Genomic DNA, 21747 nt, shown 5'->3' with positions numbered 1-21747 from the left:
AGAATTCCAGTCTACTTCAAAACATCATGTGGTTTTTTTTGGTTTTTGTTTTTTTTAAACTCCAAGTGGGTTCTAACAGGCTGGTGGTGAGAATAACCAGGCAGAAAAATAATAAATCCCTCTTTGACACTGTGCAAATATTACAAGTGGCAATGGTACCATATGGCAACCGCATCCCTTTGCAGCTGTCTATCAGACACCGCTACCCCTCCTAGCACGATTCAGAAACATTGCCAACATGTGCATTGCCCTTGAAGATCATTTGGGAAGGGCGGAATTAGCACCCCGAGGTTCCACTCTACCAAGGGCACCCTCGTCCCACTGCAGCTTCCCTTGTGCTACCAGAACTGCTACTTTGCCAGCTTCGCCATCCTGTGAAGCACATTTTAAAATGTGCCAATGTGGAACAGCAACGAAGTAGAAATACAGATGAACAAACTCAATAATTCAGTGTGCATGTGTTTATTTTTTATCTATACAACCAATAAATAATTTTTTTTAGCATCACCACGTTGTCATACAGCAAGTACAGGTAAAAGTAACAGCATTTCCTGAAATCAAAAGCGTTTCTACCATGATGCTGTGAAAACCTATAAACCAAGTAACTGACCCTACAGCCCTCTTAAATCAAACGCAAACAGCTCGATATTGCATCTGTTACAGTACAAAGAAAAGGGTGAACGCAGTTAAAAATCAGAGCCGTGCAAGTTTACAAGGTAAAAAAAAAAAAAACAGCCAAGGCATCGATCAGGTTCTTCAACAGGACAGTACATAGACTTGCAGACAGGATAAAAATGTATCATGTCAATAGGTTTAGGTTATTGCTAGATCTGACATTAAATAGGGAGGCAAAGGTTGTGTTTTGTTCCCCGCCCTGATGAAACAAAAAGAAGCCGCTTCACAATGTGTGTGCGGAGCACGTTTTGTTTTATTGCATTTCGGCTGTACCTTCGCTTTTTTTCACCCTCTTGCTTTTAAATCACACATTAAACAAGATTGAGACGTCGCCCCCGAGCCATACTGTGCAGTGCAATGAAGCCCGTACGGCTCAAGAGCCATACACGCGCTGGGACAGCTCTGCAATTCTCTGCCAGCAGCCAGGCAGCTGTGTTTTTGGCCAGACAGCCGCTTTCTCTCTCGATTAATCCATTTTGCTAAGAGAAAATAAAAAAATTGCATTGCATTGTAAATCTTAAAACTACCTATGGCAGCCTATAGAGAGGTGTAATCTCCTTAAATTGTGAAGCTTGCTTTATCTATCCTTAATACAATGCATTCACCACAATCTATGTGTTCATCACGCTTTGCCATACCTCTTGCAACGCTAACCACGATCTACCCCCGGAAGATTTCATAAAGGTTGCGCTGGAGTGAAAGGGGGCTTCAAACCTCGGAGTGTGATGGGGCCAGTCCAGGTTTGGGGAGGGTGCGGGATTAGGGGGTCTCAAAAGGTCAGGGTCTGTAGTCTTGCAGGGTCGGAGGTCACGGCCAGGTAAATGGATTCGGCCACGTGGTCCAGTGTGCGGTCGCTAATCGCTGTGACGTTCACGCACCCGCTGGCCGGCAGGTAAACGTGGCACCTTGTGACCAAGAACTCCACCTGCTCCTCTGCAGAAGGGAAGAAAGGGGAAGAATATACAGCACAGGCCACAAGACTCTGGATCAATCACGCAGGTAATCATGCAAGCACTTTAGCAGAGCTGCTCAATCAAAGAGCCACACACACACACAAATACTGCTAACGCGAGGAAAAGGTTTAGATTACAAATGGCTGGTTCCATAGACGCCGATCAGCACTTACCAGTCAGCCCTGTGCAGCAGTACAGCCCTCGCTGCTGGGTCACGTGATCCCAGAACCCGGGAATTCCCAGCATCCTCAGCCTCTCTTTCAGTTTCTCTCTGATCAGCATCCCTCGCTCCACCATCACTCTCAATCCCTCCTTCCTGTGGGATCGGCAGGCCATCAGCAAGCAGCCCCCAAAAGAGAGACGGCAGAAACAATTTCCCTGTGCGACTGCCATGTGGTTACATTTTAATTACAGAGAGGCACTAACTTACAGCAGCTTTTCAAAAGCATATTGATTTTTTCTAAGATACATTAGTTTTGAGGTCCCATTATAATTCTATTATGACTCCTGTTTATACCCAAACCATGAGCAGAACCACACTTTTAGAAGAAAGAGCAGCACATGGAAAATTGATTGAAAACACAACACTGTTCATACCACCACTGCAGAACAATTTGGATTGTCAAACAAATATGAGAATGTTACAACCGACAGTGGTACCATATTACCAATGGCAACCACATCCCATTGCAGCTGTCCATCAGTTACCACTACCCGAGATAACATGATTCAGAAACATTGCCACTGTCTGCATTGCCTCAACAGTGGATACAAACAGAAACATACAATGAATAGGCATCTGTGTTTGCTCAGTAGGACTCACCACTCTGCCAGGAGGGCGGGATTATTGAGCACCGTGGTAACCAGCCTGGCTCCTCCTCCGGGGGGGCGTGACCACAGTGCACGCACCAGAGACGCGGCCTGGGATTGGACGGCCAGGAGAAGAGAGCTTTGCTTCAGGACCAATAGAAGGCTTCCCACACGATCACCTGGAGAGGTGGGGCGGGATGAATCAGGCTATGAACTTTTGACATTTGTACTAAGCTTTGTAACCCCATTAACTATATCTATCTACACATACTACATCAGTATATTTAAAACAGGCATGGAAATATGACTCCTACTGCATATCATTTTGAGTCATTCCAGCTTTTACTATGCACTTGGTTAGCAATGGTGTACACAGGTAACAAGCACTGGTGTATCTTAAGATCAAAGCCAAACCTGGAATGGATCAAACTGCTATGCAATGGGAGTCTTATTTCCATCCCTATACAATATCTTGTATATTATGTTTGTATTGGTCCCTTGCGTTGTTGTTCTGTATAAACATTACATAGTTGCACTCTGCTCCTCCGCGTTACAAACTAACTGCAAGACGTCTTCATCTGCTTCAGGAATGTCTCTAGCTTCTTTCAGCACTTGCACACATCCTGCCACAGAGTTTCACAGCGGGATGGATGGCACACACTGGAGCTCACTCACTGTAGAGCCCGAAGTTTGTGGAGAACGACTGCGCGCAGAGCAGCTCGAACCCGAGCGAGACAAAGTAGCGCAGAGACCAGGCATCCTGTGCAGGGTCTCCCCAACACAGACCCTGAGAGGGGAGCAGGAAGAAGGGAAAGAGCCGGCGCCTCTGTGTAGAGAGAGAATGTCATTTCATGCAGTACACTTTCCTCTTTGTATATTTCATGAGCTGACGTGATTATTGCACGACGTCCAAAATGTATTTATTTATGAGAGAAAAAATAAACAAGTTGACAAGATCAGTTATACATGTGAAGTCTGACCTTGTCCTCCTCGCAAGTATCAAAGAAAAGTTTTTCTATACTGACTTCAACTTTTCCAGAGAAACTCCAGGCACTGTCTGCACTAATTGCTCCCTGTAAAAGGTCATGTCAATCGTCTCAGTATATACAAAACTAGAGCTCTGGCGAGGGCTACGCTTTTGAGAGAACAGAGGAGAGTTTGTGCAGAATAACACCGTGGCAACACCAGCTAGGGGTATCTGTTACACAAGTGTGGAATCTCTACATCATATTCCTGCAAGATTTTTTTTAAAATATATTTTCTATACAATATTAAGACTATGCTTAAGAAGTGGGGATGATTTCAGCAGGGTGAAGAAAACGTAGCAAAACAAAATAAAAACTCTTTCCTCTTTCTCTGCGACTCTCTCACCATCATGACCTCTGCAATCTGCTTCCAGTCAGAGTGGGAGGGTTCAGCCCCTGTGGGACAGTGAGCCGAGGCATAGAGCACGATGACAGACTGCTCCGGAGCGTCCTGCAGGGACAGAAAGAGCCAGACACACTGACCGAGGCGCACTCCACTAGAGAGTCATGCACGCACACAGAGACGTATGCAATGAGATGCACACATGCATGAACATTGAGAGGGTGGGGTCTACCTCTAGGTCCTGCAGTAGGGGCTCCACAGCAAAGTCCTTCTTGTCAGGGTGCCAGTATCGATAGGAGCGGATATCTCTGATCCCAGCCCCCTGCAGAGTAGCGGCCACAGATCCTAACAGGAGAAGGAAACGGGAGGGGTGGCGGTCACTCCAACAGAACTTGGGAAGAAAAAAGCAGCCACACGCACACAACTGCAAAAAATCTTGCATGTGCACTTCTGAACTAAAAGTAAAACAGATCGACAAAGCAATTACCAACTTCACTTACCCCCGCTGGGAGAGGAGAGGTACACCGGTCCACACCTGGCCCCGCCCACATTGTACCAGCACTGCAGCAGCTCCGCCCCTAGACGTATTGCACCGGTCCCACCCAATGTCTGCACTCCTCCCGCCTACAAGACCAGATATCAGCCAATCAGCACCATCTTTCAACAACTCCAGTCTTCAGCATGTTGGGTTAGGAAATGTGACAAATACTAAAAAGATAATGATGCTTAAAGCTGGCGCTCTAATTCAAAGAAAAAAAAAAGGATGCAAATTAGGAAAAAAACAGTGATCCTCAAAAGTTGCCTACTGGTACATTAGTGCATTTCTTATAACTTCCAGAGCGGGGGTCTCCAACCCTGGTCCTGGGGAGCCCCTGTCCAGCAGGTTTTCTAGGTGTCTTTACATCATCAGTGGCTAAAGATCTGGAACACCTGTTAATCTTGATTAATTAAGCCAATAAACTGGTTCAATCAAGTAACAGATTGGTTGAAATGAAAAGCAGCAGCTACAGCCACTCTCCAGGACCAGGGCTAGAGCCCCCCTGTTCCACGGCATGACCAGATCTCTCTCTTGACATTAACCTACCTATCCCAAAATATGAAATAAAAAAAGCTGAACTGCAACTTCTGAAATGCACTGAGCAGAGACTCGAAGCACTGATATAATAATGACTTTAGTCTCCCCCTCCCAATAGATCAGCATTGCTGTATTCCGTCATGGGAAACACACTTTGGTATCGCGGGCACACATCAGCCCAAAGGCACAGCTTGAGGAACACTGCTACAAACCCTGGCTTTAAACAAAATATAAGAGGCAGAGTTGCACCCAGGGCCGCTACCCTGTTTTCCCGTATGGCTGGACTGTCTCTGCCCAGCGCCAGCTCCGTGGCGCTCCTGGTGAATTCTGGGAGCCCGAGGGTCGGGAGGTAATCCAGGGTCAGCGTGGGGTCACTGCAGATCTGTAGCATGACCTTCCTGGTCATTGGGAGCAGAGAGCCGTGCCCCTCCTCATTCAGGTACTCTGAAGAGAAGGACAGATGAAAAAACAAAAGCGCAAAGATTTGGCAGAGGCAGAAAAAAAACAAAACAGTAGAACAGTTTTTGTAGCTGTCTTGTTACAGCCCGAGAAATCCCATTTAAAAACACAGCCACACTTTGTAGTTGTTAGGTAGGGGTTATGTGTAAAATAGAATATGTACAACATGTCCAATTTATCTAACACTTGTTTAGTGGCAAAGCCTGGATAATCTTGTCATGCCAATAAAGATTACTGGCCACCTGGAATGGAGAGAAGAAAATTAGAGGGGGGAGAAAGAGTGACAAGAAAACGAGGGAGAGGGGGCGATGGTTTATAGCATAAGTAACTTCGTTCTCCCAATCCATTGCTGTGTTCCAGAAGATGAGGTCTGGTTTAAGACTGCGTGCAAGCTGGTCTCAACGCGGAAGACCAGACTGTTGTGTACATCATAAGGCTAAATGAATAAATAATAAACAAAACTACTTTTGGGTAACGTAGGCAAAATGCTAAAGCAGCGTACACAGGAGAACTTAAAACTGCAGCTTACTAGGGTGCAACCCTAGCACTTGCAAGCCTTCCCTCGGCACTTACCTGTGGCCCAAAGCAACGCCTTCTCGGCGCGCCTGTCTTTTAAGAAAGCCCGAGATAACCGTTCCTCCTCGCCGGGCTGCGCAGTGGGGGTATCCGCGAATGACGAAAGAGCCGACATCCTTTCAAGCGAAAAAATAATAAATACGAAGCAGCTGCTGCTAAAACTAACAGACCCGCTCCAGTCTTTGCATTTCGCCTCGGTTCCGGATGCCCCAGTCCATTCTCTCTCTGCGGTCCGGCGCAGCTGGGGTTGTTTACAGGTGGTTGCCGAGCAACAGGCCCTCCTGGCGTGCTGCGGTCGTCATGGCAATTCTACACAGGTGCACCCCCGGCTCCAATGAAGTGATTAAAACACCAGTGTGTGCGGATGAATTAGTGAAATTCTCATTCTGCGGTCCGGCGCAGCTGGGGTTGTTTACAGGTGGTTGCCGAGCAACAGGCCCTCCTGGCGTGCTGCGGTCGTCATGGGGGGAGGGGGGAGGGGGGACATGTTTAGATTCAAGGACCAGCTCCGGTTGCTACAGGGTTTAGACCGACACTGAACACGAGCAGGTCACTGGTTTGTTACCCGTTAAAAGGTCCACAAGGAATTGAGCGGTTCGTTGTTAAGACGTTTTTAAAATAGATTTCACAGCCCACATCCAACCGGCCAGTACATTTTAACCGAATTGGTTACTGTGCCTTTAAAGAGACATAAAGGTAATTTTGCGCCACCTAGCGGGCTGTACTCGGTGGAACATCTCAGTTGCGAGGAAGACGCGAGTCGCTGTGACGCGTTACAGGATGGAGCTAGGCTTGGCCCGAAGCACGCCACTGCGACATGTGCTCTGGGCTTGTACCCACAGTCCTGTGTCTGGACTCCACTGTCTTATGGCCAGGATTAAGATCAAACCAGCTTGCCCATAAATGCACTACCTCTCAACACAGACTGGAGTTGACTGGACGCTCTTCCTCCTCAGCTTCCTCTCCCACATCCAGGTCCACTGCAAGACAGAGAGACCGGGACAGCAGTTAGCTAGCACGCTGAACCCTTTCAGTCCCATACACTGGGGCTAATCAAGCTTGCAGTAAAATCTGGAACGGGTGAAACGGCTTTAGGAGTCTTGTATTCATCCCCGTGATGACCAGCAATATTATTGCCCCCATTGCATAGCAATTTGAGCCAGTCCTGGTTTTACTATGTTTAAGACACACCTGAGCTTGTAGCCTATACACTGGGGCTACATACAAGCACAAAACCTGGAATGTGTGAAACTGCTATGCAAGAGGAGTCCGAGCCCAGAAGAGAAACAGTGTAACTCTGGTCAACACTCACAAACCAAATGCTGTCCAGAGATGTAGACAGGACCCTCCCCAGACCGGAGGTTAAAGGTTACAGGAGGCACGAGTTCCAGACCATAGAAACTGACCTGCAAGAAAAACAAAACGTGTGCCTTTAAATCGACCTCCTCTCTCAGCCAGCCCAAGAGAGGACAGACTCGCAGCTAAACCGCCCTCCACTAGCACCGCACAAACCCGGTATTTGGACTGGACTAACTTTCCATGCAAAGCGAAACAAGTGAAGAAACAGCTGCTTGGGTTTGTGATCTCTGCTATTCTTAAGAGAACAGAGATCCACGCAAACCTGATCCGCCGTGTCACTCTGAATGGGAAATTAGCCCGACAACACCAATCGCCCTCACCTGGGCTAGGCGAGTGAATACCAACATTCTCGATAGAGAACATTTTAAAAATGCGTTTAATCCAAATTCAAGCTTACACTAAGCGAGAGGGTCAGGTGGCGCAGCAAGCTAATTGGACAGCTCACACACTTCAGCTCTGAAGGCTCAAGGAGTATGACAGATCTATATTGGGTCGAGGGATACACGATGCGACTTCATCAAGAGCGAACACGCGTCTCATCTTTGCAGTGGGTGGTGAAATCAGATGGAGCCCTGAAAAGAAACTCCACTCTCACCATGGGGAGCACGGAGGGCCGCAGCGAGGCAATGGGGACGGGCCGGTCGTTGTGGGTGATTTTGGCCTCGACCTCTACCACATGCAGCTCATCTTTCGCCTCGGCACCCAGGCAGATCTACGTGCAAGAAGGGGGGTGGGAGAGACGGGTTTAGTTGCCGTGGAGTTCTGTCGTGTTTTAATAACGCGAAGGCGCGCCTTACCGTTTTAATGAAGAGCTGGTGTTCCAACAGGTCATTCTGAACCTCGAACACAAACTTCCTCGCTCCTCCTGTCAGCTCGCATCCTGCACCGAGACTAGAGAGAGAGAAGACGCGCTTACAGGAATGCAAATAAGAATCCCGTTGCATAGCAGTTTGATCCCCCCCCCCCCCGGTTTTACTAGGAATTTAGCAAGTGGCACCCGAGCTTGTTACCCTATGCACCGTGGCTAATAAATAAAGCTCGTACTAAAACCTGGAATGGGTGAAGGTGCTATGCAACAGGTCTTATTTCCATCCCTGCGGATATTTCACCTATAGGCGGATTCCCCTTCATGCAGAAGCAAACGTGCCTACTTGCAAAGACGCGCAATCGTTAGAGCTCGCTTATCAGCAGCAGACAGCGGTAAAAGCGGCCTCTTACCCCACAAGACGCAGATCGGGTCCTCCTGCGTGGAGGAGATGGCGGAGAAGTTGAAAGGATCCATCTGGAGAGCGATAAATTGGAAATTAAAAATCAATTGCACAGTCGTTACAACCAATCGGATCGCTCAGTCGTCGTCGACTGTGTCACGACTTTTCGATTCCTGCAGCTTATGGAATGGAATTAGTCTAACCCACTGCGTAAAATCACAACACACAATATTCTTGTAAATGTGATGCATCACACCTGGGCTTAACTTCTACAGTTAACAAAGTTAGGGTAAGTTAGAGCTGAAAAACAACTAAAAACAAGTTTAATTAAGCAAATTATCGGTTCAATGAAGGGTCTAGTTCAGTAACTGAGAGCTGGGTTGGTATGAAAGCCAGCAGCCACAGGGGGTCCCCAGGACCGGGGTTGAGAAGCCCTGGCTTAAATATATACCCCAGAGGACTGGACACGTCAGATATTAATGCTTACTGCCATAACGACTTCCCTTACCGTTTACTGGGGTTTTTATTTATTTATTTATTTATTTATTTATTTTAAAGCACATTCGTGTATTTATTGTATCCTCTATAAGACCGAGTCAGAGTGATTGATATCCACACCACTGGAGCTGCGCAAGAGAATCAATACAACCCGTGAACCATTAACAAAAATCACATACATACTAATTCTCTCTCTCATTTCATTTATATATATATATATATATATATATATATATATATATATATATATATATATATTATATAGCAAAAATTAAATTAATCAAACAGTTATATAGGCTAAGACCCAACACATCAACTGACGAAATAGTGACAAAATACACCGCGATCGCCATATTCAGTGTAAGCTGATGACGTGCACACTCACCCACGCAAAAACGCTGTTGAATCTGAAATGTTGACCATTTGTAGCCGGATAATAAATATATTCACTTATTTTCCAGCTTGATCTTGGGGGGCAGACCCAAATCCGACCCGGCTGCTTAACTCGGCGTAATTAGCGTCCTGAGATCATTGGAAGCTGTAAACTAGCATCAGCTGAATTGCTTTACAATTGAATCAACATGTTAACCGTGTCAAGTACCTGCCACAAACAGGTGATGATAACGCCTGGTATCTCAGTAAATAAAATAAAACACAATACAATTATAAATTATATTCTCGGGGACCGTTCTGTTTATTGACTAGTAAATGCCGAAATCCTGTTTGCTGTCACACTTATTAAGTGTGAGGGTCGTTTTCTGACAAGGCTCTCGGTTTGTAGACTTCCTTGCCTTTTAGAATTAGGTGTGGCGTTTTTGCTCCGCGCTTTTATTTCGGAGAGGCACCAATGCGTTGACATTAGCAGAACTCTGGTGACAAACGCGCTGTTCTTACATTCAGCCACAAGGGGGCGGTGGAAACCATCCTTCCACCGCGCTATAGATTCTCTTTCTGCGCGTATGGTTTGTTTAGCATACGAGAACACCAACAGAGACACACAATTTTCCAAGCGTATTTACAGCATAGTTTTGACAAATGCTATTTTACAATGTTATAATTGGGCAGTGGGCAGTGCTGTGCATTTGAAGCAGGCAGAGCCTGGCGCTTGAGACGAGGGGTCTTGCAATGCTGCTTTAATATTGACACCTCGAATGCAGCGCTAAAGTTGAAATATCCAAGAGTGAGTGATTCGGCCGTTAATAAACTACTCTCTGATATTGATTCTACTGTCATAAAGTCCAATACAGCATGCTGCCATCTGATTTACAGATCAATACTGACCCAAGAGCTTACGAGACAGTATCAGGGTGCGCCAGTCAAACAGCGCCCCCCGTTCATTGAACGTGTTATATAAGATTTAAAAGCCAACCTCATCAGGCTGTGGGTTCAATTCCTTAATTCCTTGCATAGCAGTTTGATCCATTCCTGTTTTTTACTATGAGAAAACGCCTGAGCTTGTTACCTATACACACTGCGGCGAATCAAGCTGGTAGTAAAACCCGGACCGGGTGAAACTGCTATGCAATGGGATTCTCGGTGCCAGCACCCCCATATGCATTATAAATGACAGCACCGATATGAAACTGAACATGGTATAATAATTCTTGCAGTGGGACAAGGCTCAACACTGGGTTTTAAGAGCGTACCCGAATTGTTATTTTTGCTATCATGGTTCGGTTCTGAAGCCGCTGCTGAGCGGGTCGCAGTGGACTTCATTTCATCCACATGGGTGTTGAACGTGTATATCTTAAATGTCTGCAGACACAGGAAGGGGTTAAAAAAAAAAAAAAAAAAAAAAAAAAAAAAAAAAAAAAAGGATTTTCGACCAGTTTTCCCAAAACAAAAATTATCCGATAGGATCGGGCTGAACTCAGTCTCGTTTAGGAATCCGGCTAATTGCTTCCATCCAAAAACAATACAGTTTCCTTCAAACGCGCAAGGACGGAGATGTAAGTTAATGCCTTTTAAAAACAGCTGCAACCCTGCTGGCGAAAGTAAGAATGAAAGTCTGTTCTCCGTTCACAGTGTATTGCTGTAATGTAGCAGTATGGAAATTTTGCTGGCGCCATAGGACAACCTTGAAAATACGTTACTTAAATTATATAATTTAAGTCGTTTAAACATTTTGTATACATAATAATATTATATATATATATATATATATATATATATATATATATATATATATATATATATATATATATATATATATATATATATACACACACACACACACACACACACACACAAGTTCATATAAGACCTATTTACAGTAAATGTATTCCCACCAATTGACGGTTAACTGCTTGTTATTTGTTATGTATATATTAATACATATATAAATAATATGTAGTTTTATACCCCAAATCTGGGGGGTTCCGGAAAATTCATTCAAAAGCAAGTTTTGTTGTTTGCCCCGTTACGATGGAATACTTCTCTAGGGCCTAGGGCCATTATTATTATTATTATTATTATTATTATTATTATTATTATTATTATTATTATTATTATTTTGTATGTGTGTGTGTTTTCAAAACTTCCAGCAATGCTGGGCTGGTTTATTCTTCAGCTTTCGTTGTCGTGTTGCTCGATGTGCAGCTGAATTTACAACTGGAATCTACACTGCCCAGTTGTCAGACTCGTTCACATGCAGTCGTTAGAATTCACAGAGCCGGTGTGCTGCGTGTATTGTGATAACATGATATGGAATACGCCCTTCCCACAGAATCCACTTTTCATGGGCGGAAAACCCCACTTAAACAAATGCAATATAGTCTCTCTCTCTCTCTCTCTCTGTCTGTCTGTCTGTCTGTGTGTGTGTGTGTGTGTGTGTGTGTGTGTGTGTGTGTGTGTGTGTGTGTGTGTGTGTGTGTGTGTGTGTGTGTGTGTGTGTCTGGCAGCCTGCTGGCCAGCCACAGAGCTCTGATATTCTCTTTGCGTAGCGATACCACATTTCCAAAATGAAAAAAAAAAAACGAGACGCTTCTTCTTCTTCTTCTTCTTCTTCTTCTTCTTCTTCTTCTTCTTCTTCTTCTTCTTCTTCTTCTTCTTCTTCTTCTTCTTCTATTCAACGCTGAAGCAGTTAAAATAAGTACAACACGATCATAATAGAAAAACATGGGGTGTGTGCATATGAAAATGGGTTGTGTTAATCAAAACACAATTGGGACGAAGCTAACCAGAATATCAATTATTAAACACATAATCAGAATTATTAAACATCTATAAGTTTCTTCTTTTTTGTTTAATAAATTACTGTGCTGTCGACTTGCAAAACTGGAACAAAAAAATGAAGGCTGAACGCTTGGACAACGCCCGTGTTCCAGAGACGCTGGTAACCCTATCTGTGTTTCGATCCCACAGCTGTATAGCATTTATGTGTAATGTGACACGCTAATACCTCCTGATCAAAATGACAGGGACTGTTCAAATCCCATTCTTCCACAGCACAGCCTGTAAGCGCCAGACAGTAATCATAGGCATTAGGCTTGATTAGCACTAGATAGCACTAGATCCTTTCACCCTAGTCATGCAAATAGGTTGTTCTATCGAGCTATTACTTCTGCAAACATGCAGTGTCTCTCTCGCTCCCCTAGAGAGAGAGAGAGAGAGAGAGAGAGAGAGAGAGAGAGAGAGAGGTGAGTTAATCGGTTCGCTCTGCCGTCCATCAGGAGTCAGAATAAAGAAGCGAGGGGAACGAAACTGCAATTAAAGGGCACTTGTAAGATTTTACAACAACCCTTTCATCAACATCAGACAAAGCAACACACACCGACACGTCGTTTCTGCAATTTATATATATTTTTATACATATCGATATTTATTTTCTCCAACTTTTAAATAAACTTTGCTTTTCCCCTTATTTACAAGAAGAGATCTGTTATTTACACAGTACTGTACACGTTACTTAGCAGGGACCACCCCAAGCGTTAGCACTGGCAGCTACAGCTCTGAATGAAAGTTTCGCCTCACCTAGAATTATAATAAATTTAAAATAAAATAAAATAAAAACCATATAGTTTTATTTAACATCATGTAATCAAAAACTACAAAATGATGTCGCAAAAAAGTCTACCGAAGTCATATAGTAGGGTTTCATATTAGGTTATGAAATGTCACATTTTTAAAGTTGTTTACACATTAAGTGTACTGAAAACCACAAAGCGGTGTGCAATTCAATATGAGAATGCAGCTCGCTCAAGAGGTTACATTCGACTTCATGAAGCAAAATCGAGTTCATTCTACGAGGCGATGCAAAACCTTTGACCAGAGCTGTAGAGTCTGATAATAAACCTGACAACTGGACCACACAAGCTACTGAGCTCGCTAGCTGAGTAATGCGTTTCAGAGGCAGTGCATTGAGGAGGTTTTTTACCACTGATAGGCTTCCACTGCATTGCATCCCAGAGCCGGGCTGCAACTTCATAACACCCGTGTGGCAGTCCTGCCCTGGGATACAATAGGTATAACAAGAAGGCATGATGACTGAGAGCAACCTGACAGTAGGATGCAGGATGTGACAGGAATCTAACTGCATTGGCACAGTGTAGGGCAGTTCATGCTTTTCAGCTCACACCCCAATGCATTCTGGTAAGTGTAGTCCTGCTGTGAAAGGCACCCGAGACAGGTCCAAACGTACCAGAATGCATTGCGATGTGAGTTGAAAAGACTGAACTGGACTCCCAGTGCACACGGAGTCACATAGTAGCTCAGGTCCTCAAATGCGCTTCAATGACCAGTCAACAGGGGCCGTGCCTCTGTTCTGCCTAAGGGGTAACAGTAGCGCAACTGCGGTTGCAAACCCAACACTAAATAAAGAATGATTCATACCTTATTTTAAATACTGACATACAACATTCAATACAAAAAAAAGCAAAGCAAACATTTTAAAATAATAAGTTAGGCACAATATTCCTGAACATGTCAACAAAGGGATCGAACCAGTCCAGGACTGCAGGGGTTCATTAGAAAGGCGCACCCCCTTTAAAAAAAAAAAAAAAAAAAGTGATATTTTGCGGAATTGGGATTGCAAATGAACAGACCGGTAACACCGGGCTTTGTGCGCGCTTGCGCACGTTTCCAACTGCAGCTTCGAAAAAGCAGAATTTCAACAGGAATGTAGAATCTCTAGTAAATTCGGTTTAAGGGAGTGCCCCCTCCTTTTTTTTAAATCTAGATCTGCGTTGGAGTTTCATGCGTCCTCCGAGCGCGAGTTCTGTCCTTTAGTGTCGCAGCCTCGCGAAAGCACAGCTTTTAAGTCCTCAGTCCCAGCCAATGGTAGTTCATAGAGTCTGGGTTTCCTTTCAGTTTCATTACACAAGTATCTTCAGTGATAGTACAGAGATTACATTGGCAATGCAGTTTTCTTGTACAGAGGGACAATGGTAGCGCAAGGGTCACTACAATGCAATGACGCTGCCTCTGGTAACATGGCACCACTATGACAAATCCCAAGTGATCTTCAATGGCAATGCAATGGTCCTGTACCAAGCATGGCAGAACAAGGGCAGCTACAATAGGATATGGCTGGAAGAATAGTCAGTGAGAACATTTTCACAGTTTGACATACCAACGGTGTCACTATAGTGCGAACACACAAACCACACTGCTGGAAATACATTGCAGTCCCACGGTACCCTATCAGTACCAGACAGACAGACAGACAGACAGACAGACAGAGACAGACAGTGTGCATCCTATCAAGAGCTGCTCCGATATCTACCCCACAATGCACCGAGGGCTTCTCCACAGGGTGGCTGCTGCTGCTTCTGAGAAGGGTGGAGCTAGGTCTAGCTAATCACCAATGTCTGCTTCTTCCAATCAGCCAATCACCATCCATTGATGATGACGATGATGATGCGTTCCTCAGGTTAACCAACCGCAATGCAGTCCACTTCTGGGCAGCCTACTTCTGATTGGCCCTCTTCTGACTGTAAACAAAAACTGACAATGTAGGTACCTGGTTAACATACATTTGCAAAGCAGAGGTTCTTTATTCATTGTCTATATGCTTTGGAAAACAATTTGGAGATCATGATTAAAACATGAATCCACCGTGTTTTCAATGCAAGTCAATAAGTCGTGTGCGGTGTCTTATTGCTCCGCAGTTTTGGTTGCTCAAACAGACCCTGGGATGGAACTAAGACTCCCATTGCATAGCAGTTGGATGCGTTCCTGGTTTTACTAGGAGTTTAATAAGGCACACCTGAGCTTTACCTGTACACACCGTGGCTAATCAAGTTTGTAATAAAACCTGGAATGGATGTAACTGCTATCCAACAGGAGTCTTATTTCCATCCCTGCTGACCACTCCTGTAAAAGGAGACACCTTGCTCCTGTCGTATTATAAGCCATTCTACCTTGGTTTCATGCTCCACTCAACTGGGAGTTGGTTGAAAACTCTGCTGCCTGTAACCAGTAATGGGGGTTTCAGCAGGAAAGCGGGAGAGCCCGGATGGACTGGGATTGGCGGTCACACACGATCAAACTCAAGACCTGCTATTAAAACACAAGCATGGACGCAGGTACCCCGGCACGCACTCGCAGGCTGTAGCCTGGTGAGCAAGTCTGGGGTGGACTTGAGGCTGGCAGGGGAGAGTGTAGCGTGCACGGGGGAAGGCAGCAGCAGGGCAGGTAGGTGACGTAATCACATACAAAGACATAAGCCCAATATACGCTCTTTGCAAAGGAGCCAGCTCTTTTGTACAGCGGGATCGGTGCTATGCTTTAGTGTGAGAGGTCCAGGGTTCTCCACCTGTGTGTGGATTGCCTCACCCTGTGTGAGGCGCCTGCCTGCGGAACCGAGATCCGCTACACTTGCTTGTGCTTTACCATGCACCTGCTGTGCTTTGCTAAAGGTTGCTTTCCAATGGTGAACAGCAGTGAAGTTTTAAGAGTCAGCACTGGGGGAGCGCTGAAAAAAATGCAGAGTGATGACAGACAGCTGGAGAAGGAAGGAAGGAAGGAAGGATGGGGGATGTTATTTATATGCATGTTTCTATAATAATAATTAGCATGCAGGGGCACAGCTTTGAGCTGCAAACAGCACCACGACCTGGGCAGCTTTACATACATTCTGTGCCCTGGTCCTTTTTATTCCTACTGTAATCGCTGTAAAAATAAGACCATAAAATGAAACGGACACAGCGCCTGACGCGTTTAGAATCAAGGTTCCAGCTCAGGTATCTTTTTGCCTGACAGGCGAGAATTATATAGTCTTCAAATTATAAATATATATATAGACAAAATGTACAATAAAACAAGTATTTCCTGTTCTATGAATTGAATGACTCAGGTGTTCTATAACAATGTATTTTAGGATGCAATGTCACCCGTTTGTTTTTACACACCAAATGGCAAATCGCCAAAAAACGGCCCGCCACCTCTATTGTTCAAACCTCAACATTATGTTAAAACACCGCGAGGCAAAGGTTAGCATGCAGCTACCGAAACCCAGATCCAGAAGTAAATGAGAACTTGAAGCCTATAGGGAAGTCAATCAAGGTCAGCAGTTTAGCTACATAAACAAAACCTGCTATCCCTCTTCCTTAATGATAAGATCTGGTACCTTTTTTTGTTTAAAAATGAACCCTTGTCTAAAATCTTTGCCTCCTGCTCTCCCGCTCACTAGCATTCTTTAGATACTGAAATGGCGATCTTATCAACCATCGCGTGTTGGGACAGGTGAAGATAAACAATTTTTTTTATCCTTTAAAAACACACACACACACACACAAGCAGAACAACCCTTATCTACCACCCCCTCGCCTCTTTTCCACATGGAAAACACTTCTCCATAGAGGCCACATTTTCAAAGCGTTTGCATGAATAAATCGCTGTTGTTTTTTAAAGAAGGACGATTCGCGTTGCTGTAACAGAACGGATAAGCGAACCAGAGAGACTTTGAGTTGCAGAAGGACAGGATGCTACAAACGATCGCCCAATTCCCAGGAGCTGGTTGATCTCAGAACCTTATCAATGATCCCAGTGTTCAGCATCAACAAGCGTGGCTAGGTAGCCCATACCCTCACCGCTCTCTGTGTGAAGAAGTGCACCCTACCCTCTGTGCAAAACAAGCCTCTACTCCAACTGTGTCGTCTAATCTCTATGCTGAAGAAAAACACAAGCATAAACTCTGAACCCATTCTCAACTCGAACACAGCGCCTCTTAACACCACATCATCTACATGAGACCCGACTCGTTCACTGCGTGTGAGCAAGCACGGCACACTGCTAAAAGCAACTTGAATGACTTTCTCTAGCCTCCGATCCTCCTAATTTTCAGTATTCGGGGCACTGCAATGGCAATGCAGTGGTTGTGTATTATACTGAGGGGCAATGGTAGCACAAGTATAGGGGAGGTATGATGGGATGAGGCTGCCATTGGCAGAATGGTACCACAGTATCCTGGCAACCAGTAGCAAAGAAAACCAATGCAATACCATCTGAATGCTGTGATCAGCATTAGACAATTGCACATATTAGTTGTTGATATCAGTGCCAGTAAGTTGAAACAAAGACTACCCAGGATAAATATTTGGAAAATCTCTTATACTGTATCTTGTAGGATGTTTACTAATGTATAGTCTGGTGCAGCTGTCTATGCAAAATGCTAAAAATGATCAAAACCAAACACTGCTGCACTACACAACGTATTTAGCGTGCACGGGGGAAGGCAGCAGCAGGGTTGGAAGGTGACGTAATCACACACAAAGACGTAAGACGTACAGAGGTATCGGCGCTATGCTTCAGTGCGAGAATGCCTTTGTAAAATCTTAGCGCCGATGTCAAATAGAAGCACTGGGGCAAGAAACTCTCTCTGGGACTGAGCTGCAGTGAAGCTGCAGTTGCTGGAAGATAATGATGCAACTGCAATCACCGACCGTGGTTAACAGAATTCGCCACAGGTCATTTTCATCTACTCAAGACATGACGCCTTCTCAGATTCACAGCTAACAGTGGGCTCTAATCCGGCTGCTGTGTCTCCTCCTCAACCTACTGAGGGTCATTTACCCCGCGCTGTCCACACTGGCGGCAATGAGTATTACATCACCTTGAACTGTACCGTAATAAGTAACGTATTGAGGTTTTTTTCTGTTTTGACAAAATGCGAGAAAAACCAGACGTTTCCTAGTAGTGAAGTGATCTTTAGCTGCAAGGACACGCGTGCTCTGCCCCTCGAAACCTGACACAGAGGCGCATTCTCCTCCTGCTGCTTGCATCAGTGGGAAAAACTTAACTTTAGAACTGTACAGTGTTAAAGAGCTTGCACAGACACACTTATTACACAGACAGTGGCTTCAAGTAGTTTGGACAGCAGGGTCGTATTTGAACTCTTTGAACTTGAATTCTTTATTTTGCTCTTATTTGAATTTGATCTTATTTTCTGCTGATTTTACTGTATTTTATAACTGCTCGTATCTGTAATGTGATATTTTGCAAGGGGATACTTTGTAGTTGCCCTGAATAAGGACGTCTGCTAATAAATAATAATAATAATAATAATAATAATAAAAAAGAAGAAAAGAAGAAGAAAAAGAAGAAGAAGAAGAAGAAGAAGAAGAAGAAGAAGAAGAAGAAGAAGAAGAAGAAGAAGCATACATAAATACATACGTACATACATACTGATCACTGCATAACCTTTACAAAAAATGTAACCTATATTATCCTACTGCATAATTTCCCTTATAAAAGTTTCTCACAGTAAAAGCACATCAAAATGTAATAAAACATAGTGAAAGCATAGTAAAGCATTGGGAAGCATTGTAAAGCACAGAGAGGTCTGGTAAAGCACAGGGAAGTTTTGTAAAGCACAGAGAGGTCTGGTATAGCATAGGGAAGCACTGTAAAGCACACAGAGGTATGGTAAAGCATAGGGAAGCACTGTAAAGCTCAGAGAGGTCTGGGCAAACCATGATAAACTATGGAGAATGCATGGGAAAGATGCAAAACTACTGTGAACACTGACGGTGCTAAACTTGTATAACACTGATGCAAGTATACAGTGTGAAGTGTTTGTTGAAATGATTAATATCAGAAGTTATAATATTATAAAAACAATTATGTGTTTATGTGTAATTTCATCTCGGGAATCTCTAAAAGAAACCTCTTGTTTATTTCAGCATTATACCATAGTGCCTGCCATCTCTCTATGTCTTACTGCATTTCCAGTTATATTTACCCATTATTGAAATACATAAATATGCATACACACTCTATTTCTCTCTCTCTCTCTCTCTCTCTCTCTCTCTCTCTCTCTCTCTCTCTCTCTCTCTCGTTCTCACACACGCACACACATTAAGAGCAAATTATCTTTCTAAATTGTCAAAACACTGTGGTTCGGTATTGAAAGTCTGCTGCTATATGCTATAGAAGAGCCTAAACTAACACAGACATAATTTCAATCCTCACAAGCACAGGAAAGAAAATGCTTTGCAAAGTAAAACTCACACTGTATGCCCAGGCATAGCCAGGCTGACCCTTACCCGAGCCTCCCCTAGTATAAGCACAGCCAAGAGTAATAAAGCACAGTGCAAGCATTTCAAAGCAGAGCTAGGCTCTGCAAAGCCAGGAGATGTATGGCAAAGCCTATCCAAAGACATGGCAAACTACTGCACACTAAATGCAAACCAGATTCACGGTAAAGGCATGGGGAACACAGTTAAAGCACCATGCACTTTTACAAAGGAATTCTGTTCACATATAGATGAAGTAGATATATTTCATATAGATTTTGCGGCCTGGAACATAAGGTATAAAATATGCCACGCAGACATGCCTCTGTGCAATACATGCAAGTACAGATTGTATGTGTGTACAGATTCCACTGTGCTTTATTACACTGTGCTGTGCTTTGAATCTCGGTAAGTTTTATGAGGGCTGTATTGAATTCACACCCTGATACTGCAGTGCGGTTTTGTAGGGAAGTGTAGAGAACAGTTGTCTGTTTGTTTTTTTTGTTTTTTTTTTAGTATCTGAAGTTGATAAGAGGAAGCGTTTATGTTTTCAACAATCTTTATCTGGACTGAGGACTTTGACCTAAGCAGTGATCTTAATAAATCCAACCACAGACGTTTTGACTAGAAGTCTTTCTCCATGTCTTCCACTCCAAACAGGCGTCAATGAAACATATGCGTTTCTTTGAGTTTTACTAAATGCACCACTGTGTGTGTTTCATAGTTTTGACGCATACGACAAATTTACTTTACCATTTTACGTTTATCCGAAAGTTTACTAAGCCCCTTGTTTATTTCATAATTTGGACCTTTGCAAACCAGTTTATCAAGTGATTGTATCGTTTAAAATATTTCCCCAGGGGTCCCTATATATATATATATATATATATATATATATATATATATATATATATATATATATATATATATATATATATATAGATAGATAGATAGATAGATAGATAGATAGATAGATAGATAGATAGATAGATAAGGTTTCATCTCGACATTTTCTATCAATCGATTAATCATTATTAACATAATGCTATTTACTGCAAATGTTTCATAATGCCAATAATGTTTAATACAGGTACATTTACTTGCAGGTAAGCTGACAGTTTTGAAAACATCTCCTTACATGCAATTGGAAGTCAGCTAAAGTGAGTCACTTAAAATAAAAACTTAGTTACGAATTTCTGTTTGTGTTTTGTGGGTTTGTGTTGTTTTTTTAAACAGTGTCTCTCACAGCAGTTTAACGTGCAGGCTATGAATGGAATCTGTTCACGGACAGATAAACTTTATCTGATTCAGCTGCATGCAAGAAAGCGATAGCCAGCCAGAGCCACCTTCTCAATGAAGGCAGATAAACACATTTTCCTGGCGCTCAGCACTGTTTAGGAAGAGCTCTCTTCAAAGTCTTTCTGGTTTTCAAATAGAAATTAAAACACTCAAGTTTGTTTTTTGTTTTTTTAATTCTTTCCCAAATTTCTATCATTGAGGCCAAATGTATTTCCTATTATATCTGTGCTCTTGCACTAGCTGGAGGGAGTTGCATTGGGCGCGAATATTGGAGAATTATACTAACTGCAGGAAATTGTATTTGAGCTCATTTGAATTATATTTGACTCTTTTTGGAAAGCGTTGTCATTAAATTTAGTACCATAGAAAGTTTTGACAAGAAGCCTAATGTGTTTTGCATTATGGAAATGTTCAGGAAAATAATAAATCAAGTTTAAAAATACATTTCACTGCATTAAAACTTACTTAAAACACAGTTCTTATCTGGCTCCGAAATTGTGCTACCTTCTTAAAAACAATTCTTAAGAAAAGTCTAATATAATGAATGACTTTTGATGTCATTTTTGCTGTAAGATATTATTTTTTTTTATTAAGAAATTGGCAACTACAAAATGCCTTATGAATCCATGAGCCCAGATGACATCCCTATATCACACCTATATAACAAATTAAAAATAAACGCTTACCTTTCTGTCTCCATCATAACGAATTCATGGAAGTGTGCTTTCCCATTGGGACACGGTTCTCTGGGTGAGGGCTCCTCGCTGCGGCTGCTGCTCTGGCTGCTAGCCATGCTCTCCTCCGCCTCCGGCCCCACCGGGATGGGGGCGCGTGTTTGGTAAGGGCCCCCTCGACCCTTGCTACCCCCCCTTCCACCTCCACCGTCCCCAGTGAGGCAGGAGCACCGCATCTGAAGCTCCTTGGAAAAGGCGCGCAGCCACGTCTCCGAAACCCAGGGGCAACGGAGCAGCTTCTTGAAGACCGTTCGGAAATCAGGGCTCCGGCAGTAGATG

General features: G+C 43.6%; 1 protein-coding gene across 2 annotated transcripts; it reads right to left on the bottom strand.

The window, feature by feature from the left end:
* Positions 1–515: 515 nt before the first annotated feature.
* got1l1 (glutamic-oxaloacetic transaminase 1 like 1) lies at positions 516–6896 on the bottom strand. 2 transcript variants are annotated; one of them, XM_041232481.1, is made up of 9 exons: positions 6829–6896; positions 5144–5325; positions 4307–4430; positions 4039–4151; positions 3810–3914; positions 3114–3264; positions 2452–2617; positions 1802–1944; positions 516–1608 (listed from the first exon to the last, which is right to left on the bottom strand). In XM_041232481.1, exons 2-9 carry the CDS (start codon positions 5285–5287, stop codon positions 1445–1447), a joined length of 1110 nt encoding a protein of 369 aa, XP_041088415.1. In that variant the 5' UTR covers positions 5288–5325; positions 6829–6896; the 3' UTR covers positions 516–1444. The 2 variants fall into 2 exon arrangements, with proteins under 2 accessions (XP_041088415.1, XP_041088414.1); XM_041232480.1 differs by lacking the exon at positions 6829–6896 and adding an exon at positions 5914–6228.
* Positions 6897–21747: the final 14851 nt, after the last annotated feature.

The sequence above is a fragment of the Polyodon spathula genome, chromosome 29 (genome assembly GCF_017654505.1).
Source record: "Polyodon spathula isolate WHYD16114869_AA chromosome 29, ASM1765450v1, whole genome shotgun sequence".
NCBI classification, from domain to species: Eukaryota; Metazoa; Chordata; class Actinopteri; order Acipenseriformes; family Polyodontidae; genus Polyodon; species Polyodon spathula.
The sequence above is the reverse complement of the archived record's forward strand: the minus strand, read 5'-3'. Positions and strand labels throughout refer to the sequence as shown.